The sequence below is a fragment of the Oncorhynchus tshawytscha genome, linkage group LG07 (genome assembly GCF_018296145.1).
Source record: "Oncorhynchus tshawytscha isolate Ot180627B linkage group LG07, Otsh_v2.0, whole genome shotgun sequence".
Lineage (NCBI taxonomy): Eukaryota > Metazoa > Chordata > Actinopteri > Salmoniformes > Salmonidae > Oncorhynchus > Oncorhynchus tshawytscha.
Window position 1 is genome coordinate 8,804,682 of NC_056435.1, and position 11,956 is coordinate 8,816,637.

The window sequence follows — 11,956 nt, forward strand, 5'->3', positions numbered from 1 at the left end:
AGTGTTGCAACCGAAGACAGACAGCGGTCCTGTTCTGTGAGCTCGTGTGGCCAACCACAGAGCTGTTGTTGCTCCTAGATGATTCCACTTCACAATAACAGCACTTACAGTTGACCGGGGCATCTCTAAAAGGGCAGAAATTGGACAAACTGACTTGTTGGAAAGGTGGCATCCTATGACGGTTCCACGTTGAAAGTCACTGAGCTCTTCAGTAAGGCCATTCTACTGCCAATGTTTGTCTATGGAGATTGCATGGCGGTGTGCTCGATTTTATACACCTGTCAGCAACAGGTGTGGCTGAAATAGCCGAATCCACTAATTTGAAGGGATGTCCACATACTTTTGTTTATATAGTGTAGCTTGTAAGAGAAGACAACAAGTTAAATATGATATGTAGACCTGCAGGCAGTTCAATTTGTATATATCATAAAATAACACAAACATATCATGACTGCAACATTTATTGACTCACACACTCCTTCACCCATTCTCACGAAAACACACATTTTAAAAGCAAGCTGCACCCAAGTATAGTACAATTGATCACAAGATTGCCGAATGAAAAATACGCTATATGGGGTGTTAAGGAGGAAGTTTCACGGTACAATACTAACATGAATTACAGTGTACACACAACGCAACAGTGTACACACAACGCAACAGTGTACACACAACCGTCACAGTCACTCTGTTGAAGGGATACCCACCTGCATGCTGTGCAAAAAAAAACTATCTTGGTCCACAAGGACCTGATTTAACATAAGAGGTATATAATATCTGCATGTTTTGTCAGTACAAAATAAAACACTCATCTGCAAAACTAACCCATCGTCATCATTGAATCTCAGTGTACATTTAGGAGGAGGAAGCAAGAGGAAGAGGAAGAAGCAGGAGGAGGTGGTTTAGCAGGAGGAAGATGTTAAGGAGTTCTGAGCTTCCTGACAGTTCTCTTAGACACTGCGTAGCTTTCCGTTGCCACCAACAACAGACATCGGGTCTCAGATATAGAGTATATACAGTACATACAGTACTTCTGACGTCATCTAATATGTGATATACCAGGTAACATTCAACCCCTCCCTCTTCTCTGGGAACTCTGAGGAATGCTGGGTGGAGTCAAGAGCAGAGGTTGGTGGAGGATGCTGGTGGTGTATGTAAGTGTTGTGTGTGTGAAGCCTCATGCCTCTCCATCTTGATCAGATAGTGGTCTAGCCTGCAAGCAGGTCTGGGGCACCTGGGGTTAGGGGTCAAGCCCAGGGGGGTAGAGGTCCATTATCACCAGCACTTAGCCAAGGGCACCAGCTGGGACGGTCTGATCCTTCGACTGGGACTGAAGATATCCTTCACCTCGGTCTCCAGCCTCACTCCGGGGACCTTGAAGACTGATACAGCTGAGAGAGCGGGGGTAGATAGATAGATAGATAGATAGATAGATAGATAGATAGATAGATAGATAGATAGATAGATAGATAGATAGATAGATAGATAGATAGATAGATAGATAGATAGATAGATAGATAGATAGATAGATAGATAGATAGAGATAGATAGATAGATAGATAGATAGATAGATAGATAGATAGATAGATAGATAGATAGATAGATAGATAGATAGATAGATAGATAGATAGATAGATAGATAGATAGATAGATAGATAGATAGATAGATAGATAGATAGATAGATAGATAGATAGATAGATAGATAGATAGATAGATAGATAGATAGATAGATAGATAGATAGATAGATAGAGAGGAGAGAGAGACAGGCAACTTTTACAGCTTCACATCGTTATAAAGTCAGGTGAAAAAGTTCCTCAGCCACTTCACCAACAGCAACAAAAAGATAAACATCTCCCACACTGACTCCTGGAGAAGCCTCATAGGGCAGTTGGTCTGACAGATACCGATCATGGCAGCTCACTGCAGCTTAGAACCTCAACACCACCACGCCCTCCTTCCAGACGTACTGGCTACTAGCTGGGACGTGATCAATGTTGGGTGTGGTCGTCCACAGTCCAGCTAGAGCCTCATCCCTAACAACTACAATGACTTCTCAACACTTGATGCTGCTCTCCACTGTTCCAGTTATATTGTGATACATCGTGTGAAGGTAAAAGGGGGTACTCATTACTACTAGTCTGCTTCTAGGCCTTCTCACTTCTGCCCTGCCGAGACATGGCATCATTAAAATAAGTTTGTTCATCCCGGAGAGAACCTTCTCTCCCCACGCTCTTTCACTTCTTAGTCGCTCTCTTTCTCTCAGTTGCCGCTCTCGCTCCCTATTCTCCTTCTCCGCTCTGTTCATTGATGTCTCTCCCCTACTGCCTTTCTCCCCGTCTGGGATGCTATGCAGAGTAGTAGCAGTAATGATGGCTCATTATCAAAAGAGCAGAGTGTGTGTCTTTGTGTGTGTGTGTGTGTGTGTGTGGACATGTTTAACTATACTTGTGGGGATAGTAAACTGGGGACATTTTGCTGGTCCACCACAAGGTCACATGCTATTTCTAGGGTGTTTAGGGTTAAGGTTAAAATTGTTGTTAGAATTAGGTTTAGGGCTAGGAGCTAGGGTTAGGAGCTAAGGTGAGGGTTAGGAGTAATGGTTAGGGTTAGGGTTAGGAGCTAGGGTTAGGGTTAGGAGTAAGGGTTAGGTTTTGGGGTTAGAGTACGGGTTAGGGGTTAAGGAAAATAGGATTTTGAATGGGACTGAATTGCATGTCCTCAGAAGGTTAGCTGCGCAGGACTGCGTGTGTGTGTGTGTGCATCTGCCAGCATGTGTGTGTAGGACACATTCAGCTGGAAGCCTACTAGTTGACCATATCAGACACTGTATCCCATTGGGCTTTATTCCCATCTAATACATTCCTACATTTCACTAATATCTATCCTAGTACTCCCTGTAGTCTTCTTCTGTTCACTGAATATTATTTCTATGGCCTTGAAAAACACATCTATGTTTAAACCAAACCAGGCAGACTGTCAGCGGGATAGACAGACAGGTGGAGAGAGACTTCAAATGCAACTTTGCTTACTTATACATGCATTCTCCTGATATATATATATTTAGCCACCCGAGAGCTGTGGAGACAGTCTGATCTCTTCAAAGGAGCCATCTGTGCTCACAGTAGGAAGCTTGTGTCTTTAATCATGCGTCGGATGGGTAGACTGTTTAAGTGACAAACTGCACTGGAGTTTAGTGCAACGGAGTGCCAATCTCTCTCACTGGGAGGGAGAAACAGAGAATATTGATGGGGGGAGTCAGAGGAGGGAAACGTATGCACATGAATACGTACGCACACGTACAAACACATGCTTAATCTGCCACGTGTACACACAGACACACACACACACACACACACACACACAATGCATCGCGTGACTGTTATTGCTCTGACAAAACACACGTTCTTATTGCATAGATAGATTGATATGTTATGGGTTTTATTGAGGTGTAGTGACACACACACACATACACACACACACACACATTATGCATCACTTGACTGTCATTGCTATGACAAAAAAACACAAATTCATATTGCATAGATAGATTGATATGTTATGTGTTTCATTGATGTGGAGTGACACACACACATACACTCACTGTCTCGTAGCTGCATGATGGGGGGCGGTAGCGTGTTGAAATAGGGGTGCTGCAGTGCATCCTGGGCCGAGATGCGGTCTCGTGGGATGGTGATCAGAATCTGCTGGGCCAGGTCCTCTGTCTTATAGGGCAACTGGGACAGTCTGAGGGGGAAGCAGAGGGGACTATAAGAGACACACACACACACACACACACACACACACACACACACACAGATGGACAACCCCCGATAGATACACATACTTTATGTAAATGATTTTACATCCATAGCCATTAGACATATAACAACAACCCAGCTACACTTCTCAGTCATTTGCATTAATTCAACTCAATTTTCTCTTCTGGCGTGCATAGCTCTGTACCCCCCCCTGCTTTGTGTGCCTTCTCGCTGTCCTACCGAAGCAACTTTTATTTCACAATGTAATTATCTGCTATTTCTGTGTGTGTTTTTCTGACAGTGTCCATGTATTTGGAGAAAAGAGTGTTTGGTCCCAACAGGGGGTCTAGTTAATTAAATCCATGGCTAGAACAAGAGAGAGGGGGAGATGGGTGGGGGAGAGGGGGTGGGGGGGTGGGCAGGGGAGAGATGGACTCCCATTCAACCATCTTGAAAAGACCTGCATTAAAAATCACACCATAACTCCCCTGAGTCTCGCTCAAACACCCGTTTTCCTTTTTTCTCTCCCTGAGCCTCCCCTTTTTCCTCCCGCCCCCCCTCTCTCTCTCGTGCTGTGCAGCAGGACTGACTTTGTTGATGACAGTGAGGATTCTCTCTTTCTTATCTCCCGTTCTCTCTCTTTCTCATTCACTGTCTCTCATTTAAATCCATTAGATCCATATTCCTAGTAATGTGTTTCCCAATTTCAGTGTGATTTTTTTCAGACCAGACTGCATTAGTGTGCTACAGACTGTTGAGTGGGTCTCATATTTGTTATGACAGCGAGTCAGAGACTACTCCAGACATCCTAGTCTCCCATAACCCGACTGTGTGTGTGTGTGTGTGTGTGTGTGTGTGTGTGTGGGCCCCCTGTGGGCTGGTACAGGAGCAGAGCTGTGTTGGGTCAGATGTCATCATGTTGGGAGGAAGGGGGAGGAAAGCGAGAGGAGGGGGGAGACGCGCCTGGCCAGACAAAGAATCCCCTGTTACCACAGGGCTAACTGCCCACCTCTGGACCACCCTCACCTCCCCCTCCCCAGCCGGAGGCAATGGAATGGGCAAACACACGCGGCCGTCCAAAACACAGCTGTTCCATACTCTATCATATGTACACATGTATCCAAACTCTACCTCTACAGTCACTTATATGCTGGAGCGGAATACTATTTGTATCAAATGTTCACATTTGCAGGTTGCTGAGCTACATTATACAAACCTGCACGAGTTAAACAGATCTGCAAGACATACTAAACACATTCGCAAACTCATAGTGCTGACAGAATGCTGAGCAAACTGATTTCACCGTACCTTTTCCAAACATTCCTGAATTGCTGGGGCGCACACGGTTGAAACCACTCTGTAGGAAGAGGAGAGCAGCACGAGCAGGTTAGTTAGGAAATGTTTGGCCTGCAACTATGGCTGCAAAGGAATGCAAGATGGAACAGTGAGGTGGTCAGCCCACGGGACACTAAAAAACATATCTGTGTAAACTTACGGTAAAGTAGGCCTTGTTCTCTTTGATGATTAATGCTACAGCTATGGTATCCTGGCGGGGAGACTAAGTGAAACATGCTTTGGCACTACTGATCGCAATTTGTGGTTTCCGGGCCCTGGCGTAGAGTTTTAATGAGAGTGTTTTAACGGTTGGATAGCCGATGCTTTTGGACAGCCCTGATGCTCCATGATGAATTAATAGTCAACCGTGGAGATGAAACTGTTTGAAAACATTTTTTAAAAGAAATGTATGCGCTCAGTCTCTCCTGCAGGGTGCAATGGAGCATAAGCAAACATACATTTTTAGACAAGCGTTCTCTATAGTATAGGCTAGCTATCACTTTCCCCTGGCCAGTCAGGGCATTGAAGGAATATTTTCCCAATATTTTCCCTCTTCCCTTCTTGGCCTCTCCCTGTTCTGTGCTGGCCACCCGCTCTGCCCTGCTGAAAGCTGCCCGGGCCTTCATCTATTGGTCCATTCAGCTCCCACATCTGGAGAGGCCCAGTGGTGCCAGCAGCAGTCAGGGGGCCAGGTGGGGAGTCAGCCAGGAGGGAGAGAGGGGGAGAGGGGGGGGGAGATACCTAGCTAGGGTCATTCCCACACAAGGGGTGTCCTAAAACACCACAGTAACGTGCATGTGCAACACGCACGCCTGCACTCCCCCCCCACACTGCTGTTTTCCCCCTATGTCAACTCGTTCGCCATCCCAAACACAGCAGATTGGTACACTATGTTTGAGTCTATAGCTGTCAGACACAGAGGTTCTAAGTCCAGCCATCCTTCATGCCCAGATTGCCAGACAAGGCATAGAAAGCTGTTTGGCTCACTCTCCTTCCTGTTTGTGTGTGTGTGTGTGTGTGTGTGTGTGTGTGTGTGTGTGTGTGTGTGTGTGTGTGTGTGTGTGTGTGTGTGTGTATCAGAGCAAGTGAGCGGGGTTGAGCAGTTGGAAATCCCGCTCATTGCTGGAGTTGGTGCTTGCACACTGCTCTAACGCTCCATGGTCTTTCATACTGCTCAGCTAAAAACCGCTCCGGGCTCATAGGGAGAGAAAAAATGTCACACCAAATTCACTCCATTCATTAAAATCACGATTGAACTAACACCCATCTATTTATGTGACAACCTGGACCTACCAATTGGTTTTGAAGTATTGAAATCAAACCAAGTATTTGAATAAACATGAAGAGGTGAATGTAAGAATGTCATATTTAAACCGCATATAAACACTATAAATAGGTCAGGAGACAGACAGGAAGCCTAAGAAGGAACTAAAATGAATTATTTCGGCTATATTATTTCAATGATTTCAAGGCTATAGCCTACAAAAAAAAATTCATTGTGAAGCATCTGTGAGTGCGACACAATAGGCTGTTAGGGACATAAAGTGCTCAGCATTTAAATAACATGTTGTTGTATTAAATCATTATAGTCTATAAATTGTGGATATAGGCTGTGACTTAGAATGAAATACAAATGAAACAAAAAATGAAAGCATTTTTGCACTGAGCTCGTAAAGTGAGCGCTACCGGAGCGAAATTGGAGCGGGCGAGAAGACCGACGCTCCAGTCTTTGAGAATCTCGCTCCACGCTCCAGTCAAATTGGGCACGCTCTGCTCCTCGCTCCGCTCCAGCTCCACTCCGCTCACATACTCTGGTGTGTACAAGCATCTGCCTGACTTGTCTGTCTTCTCATCTCCCAGCCTCACTGCTCTGTTTGCTTTACACATATTTTATACAGAACGTTCTCTCTTATACTGCCAGACCTTTCTACTAGCCCATCTTCTCTCCCCATCTCATCACCCCCAACCAATGTCAGAGCCCTTATTGAACTGCATGGGGCAGCGCAGACAGGACCCACTGTGTAGTTTGGAGATTCATCTATGCATTTATTCAGCATTTATGAATCTTATGTTTATTTATTCATGTTTGCTGAGGAACTTTAAGACTTTAACAGTCTGAGGTTTTGAATTCCTATGGGTCTTGTAGGGGAGGAATTAGCAGAGACAGAGAGTAACCCATATTTTCTGCAGCTGCAGCACCACACACACACACACACTTGTATAACTAACCTTGTGGGGACACGCAATTCAGTCCTTCAAAATGCTATTTTCCCTAACCTTAACCCCAAAACCGAACCTTAGTCCTAGCTCCTAACTCTAACACTAATTCTAACTTTAACACTAAACCCCCTAGGAATAGCACTTTAACTTGTGGGGACTAACAAAATGTCCCCAGTTGGTCAAATGTTTGTTTGCTTACTATTGTTGTATAGTATAGTTAAACACACACACACACACACACACACACACACACACACACACACACACACACACACACACACACACACACACACACACACACACACACACACACACATAGCCGTGAGATATGTCACCCTCGAACTCCCTTTGTAGCCCATTACTGGAAGAGTGGGAAGACAGGCTGACTCAGGTTCAACTCAGCATGACGTTTAAATCTCAGGGTTGGATGGAAGAGTATAAAAGACTGACAAGTACACACAGCTGGGTATGGTGTCGTTGAGCGTGGTTTACAAGGTGAAAGTGAGAGATCAGCATAGGCAGGTCAGGGGAGTAAAGCTCTGTCCAAAACCACACAGTATTTAGATCATTTTGAAGGTCTTTGCCGTTCCTGTCATCATTCTCTCTCAGACCAAAGAGTTAACTCCCACACATAGCCTTCACATGGACTCCTCTCGCAGGTGTGTTTGTCGGCCACACGTCATGCATCTCAACTCTCTTGGACCACAGTGCTTTAGGAAGAGCTTTAGAAAATACTCTCTTCCCACAGCCGTCTTAAATGCCACGAGTCTGGAAAGCAAAAGTAGTACCATAGACAAATAGACCCACAGTCCCATGCAACCACAATAAAAATGTATCTCATTGACTTCTGCTGCCCCCTAGTGGTTAGGGATGAGCCAAACAGCAAACCACGAGACTAGTCTGCTGTGGTTTATGTCGAATTTATTACGTGTGTAGATTAGAATGTAGATTACCCAAACTAATCCCTCCCTGACCTTTCTCTGACCCAATGGGAATGACTGTATTTTCTCAGCAGCACATAGATTGGATTATTGTAATAGTCATGAGGGCGGAGGAGGATGAAAGGGATGAAGAGGTTCTGACCTGGTCTGAAGTTGGGCAGCTCGTTCACTCCTGGCCACATCTCCTCAGTCGGGACCCCTACGACCTGCAGACAGACAGAAAGGGTCCAGAGTGAGAAATCAACCGTCATCTCTACTAGTTTCTATGGATCTACACTCTTAGAAAAAAGGCTTCCAAAGGAGTTCTTCGTCTGTCCCCATAAGAAAACCCTTTTGGGTTCCAGGTAGAACCTTTCTACGGCGGGGAACCCCAAAAGGGTTCTACCTGGAACCCAAAAGGGTTTTCTTATGGGGACAGACGAAGAACTCCTTTGGAAGCCTTTGGAACCAAAATGGGTTCTTCAAAGGGTTCTCCTATGTGGACAGCCGAAGAACCCGTTGAGGTTCTAGATAGCACCTTTTTCCAAAGAGTGTAGAGAGGACGATGCCATTGAAAAGAGTGAAAGGGGGATCCTACTCACAGCCCATATTTTCTGCAGCTGCTCAAAGACGTCTGCCACCCCTGGAAAGGCTGGCGTTCCCTGGAGCATCTCAATGAAGATGCATCCAGCTCCCCTGGAAGACAACACAGGATTGAGAGAAGTCATTGAAGAAATCAGTGAAAAGAAAGAGAAGGACGGGACATCATTCTTCAGCACCTCATAAATCGGCACAATAAGTGAACTACTTTTGTAGTTTTGTATCCTAAGCAGTCTATTCATCGAGGGCAAAAGATAGCGTAGAAAAAGGGGATGGATTCAAAAATGTATCCTTGGTAAAATATTAAAACCGTCCAAAATATACAACACGAAAGCAAATACCTAGGTTATGGCCGACCCATTTGGATTATTGCTGTTAAAATACTACCCTGTTGCTACATTTCTCTTTGTATTCAAAGTCCATAAACAACATGTGGTCCCAACCTCTTCTATTTGGTAAAGGTCAAATAGAAACATGCCCAGATATCATTAACATTAATGCACAGGATGGTTTATACCAACGCTTATGCTATTCATTAGTACAAAATTCCTTTAACTCTGGGGGGGATATAATATTTTGCTTAGGAGAGCAACTCTAAACGTTTGATTTTCAGTATGGCACCAAAACATCGTTAGACGAAGGCCAAGAGGTTAAACTCTTCTGAACACGCAACATTCTCTGAGCCAACCTGACGTAACTCACTCTGTAGGAGAGTACTAATGGCAACACTAATGACAGCTACTCTAACACCACCACTGATGCCGCGCTCAAAACAACTGGGAACTAGGAAATCTCAGCCTTCAGTGCGTTCAAGACAACTGGGAACTAGGAAATCTCAGCCTTCAGTGCGTTCAAGACAACTGGGAACTAGGAAATCTCAGCCTTCAGTGCGTTCAAGACAACTGGGAACTAGGAAATCTCAGCCTTCAGTGCGTTCAAGACAACTGGGAACTCGGGGAAAAAAACAGCTCCGACTAGGGAAAATCTTTTTGAACGCTCATCCAACCCGGAACTCCAAGTCGGAAACTCGAGCATCTTTCTAAGCTCTGACCTTCTGACCTTCCGACCACTGACGTCATGATTTAACCACGGTTTTTCCCTGAGCGCCCAATTGTCTAGATAACACCATGACATAGTGGTCTAAGTAGTTATATCATCTCTAGAACAGTGTGGTCCAGTGGTATTCTGGTGTTATTCTGGTTCAGTGCTAGTGGGTTCAGATCTGTCTGCCCAGTGGGAAAAAGCTGACTGAAATGACGTTATTGCAACCTTGCCTGCAGCGTGGTTGGTTATGGAGGATGTTCAGACCCTGTCCAGATACGTCCAACTATGTCCAGTCCACTCACCAGATGTCCAGAGCAGTGGAGTAATCAGTGGAACCCAGGAGGACATCAGGAGGCCGGTACCACAGAGTGACCACCTCAGACGAATAGGTCTGGCATGGGATGGACTTGGACCGGGCCAGCCCTAGTGGATACAGACAGAACCATATAGTTATAACATGAATACAATACCACATATAACATAGACATAACATTATAAAGAGATTATTAACAAAGCTTCACCATGTGGAGCTAACGTTACATATGTGGGTTAGTTTGGGGACTGTACACTTTCAAGAATGAGTGCCACCATAGGTTTCTTCAGAGGATAGCTGGACAATGGACTAGCAGGAACTTCAGAGGGTGTGGAGGGGTTGGCTAGGGTTAGGGGGTTGTGGGGTTGTGGGTTAGGGTTGAACTGGGGTCTGGACACGAAGCTAGGATTAGGGTTGTGGTTCAGACTAGGATTAGTGTTGAACCGGAATGTGGACATTAAGCTAGGGGTTTGGGTTTACCGAAGTCAGCCAGTTTGAGCTCCCCCAGGTAGCTGATGAGCAGGTTCTGGGGTTTGAGGTCCCGGTGCAGGATCCTCCGACCGTGGATGTAGGACAGACCCCGCAGTAGCTGGAACATGAAGATCTGATGGACACACACACAGACAGGCACACAGACAGACATGCAGGAAGAGTATGGTCAACGGTGAACAATTAAAACAATTGAAAAAACAAGAGGACAGATTTTCGGGTTGAGGTTCTGTTTATCGAACTATTGAACTTACCCTGACATTGTAGGAATGCAGGCCCCCTGGGTGCTGCGTCATATACTCAGCCAAGTCTGTTTGTACGTACTCAAAGACAAATGTGAGTGCCTCTTTGGTGTGGATGATGTCATGGAGCAGGACAATGTTGGCGTGTTTCAGGCCTTTCAGGAGAGAAGCTGGACAGACAGACACAGAGCGAATACCAATTCACTTTGTTCACAGTAGGAATGGAATATTATAAGCACATGCAGTTCTCCTAAACATGCTAATGCTAACATGACTTGACTTCAGTTCATCTCCCAGGGGGTACTCTGAGACGTCGAAAGGATCAATCCTGTTTCGCATGCACAGCATGTGCCTCCTGGAAAAGCTCTCACCCTCTCGGATGGCAGTGAATGGTACGCCTTCTTCAGTCTTCATACGGATCACCTTCAAGGCCACCAGGTGCCCGTTTATCCTGAGGGCAGAGTAGAGGAGAGTAACAGAGAGAGTGAACTCCCCACAGCTCAGTTATGGTGAGGAGATTCAGGCAAATATAGTATTACAGGCAAATACAGTCATCAATTATAATTTATAATGGAGAGATACAATTCATGACCTCAGTAAATGTCAATGAAAATCTCAAACGCACCTCGCCCTCCATTGCTGCCAAGCAATTAATTTACATCTCCTACCCGACCGAAAAACTCTTTATCTTAGTGCAGCTGTGGCTTTTGGCAGCTCTCTGCCTCTTCTGGAGTCTGACTTTATGTGTTAATAAAGCTCTCTGCCTGGTCTGCTGGAGTCTGACTTTATGTTTTAATAAAGCTCTCTGCCTGGTCTTCTGGAGTCTGACTTTATGTGTTAATAAAGCTCTCTGCCTGGTCTTCTGGAGTCTGACTTTATGAGTTAATAAAGCTCTCTGCCTGGTCTTCTGGAGTCTGACTTTATGTGTTAATAAAGCTCTCTGCCTGGTCTTCTGGAGTCTGACTTTATGTGTTAATAAAGCTCTCTGCCTGGTCTTCTGGAGTCTGACTTTATGTTTTAATAAAGCTCTCTG

At 45.2% G+C, this 11,956-nt stretch overlaps 1 protein-coding gene across 3 annotated transcripts in view; it reads right to left on the reverse strand.

The window, feature by feature from the left end:
- Positions 1-445: 445 nt before the first annotated feature.
- Positions 446-11,956, reverse strand: part of LOC112253819 (cyclin-dependent kinase 15) — a 32,939-nt gene continuing 21,428 nt past the window's right edge. For all 3 annotated transcript variants that reach the window (XM_042324044.1, XM_042324043.1, XM_042324042.1), the window contains 9 exons: positions 11,295-11,374; positions 10,936-11,093; positions 10,673-10,796; positions 10,182-10,302; positions 8,838-8,931; positions 8,399-8,462; positions 5,069-5,117; positions 3,604-3,746; positions 446-1,391 (listed from right to left, as the gene is read on the reverse strand). In XM_042324044.1, coding sequence (XP_042179978.1) covers positions 1,276-1,391; positions 3,604-3,746; positions 5,069-5,117; positions 8,399-8,462; positions 8,838-8,931; positions 10,182-10,302; positions 10,673-10,796; positions 10,936-11,093; positions 11,295-11,374 — 949 coding nt within the window. In that variant the 3' untranslated portion in view covers positions 446-1,275. The remainder of the gene's footprint in view (positions 1,392-3,603; positions 3,747-5,068; positions 5,118-8,398; positions 8,463-8,837; positions 8,932-10,181; positions 10,303-10,672; positions 10,797-10,935; positions 11,094-11,294; positions 11,375-11,956) is intronic.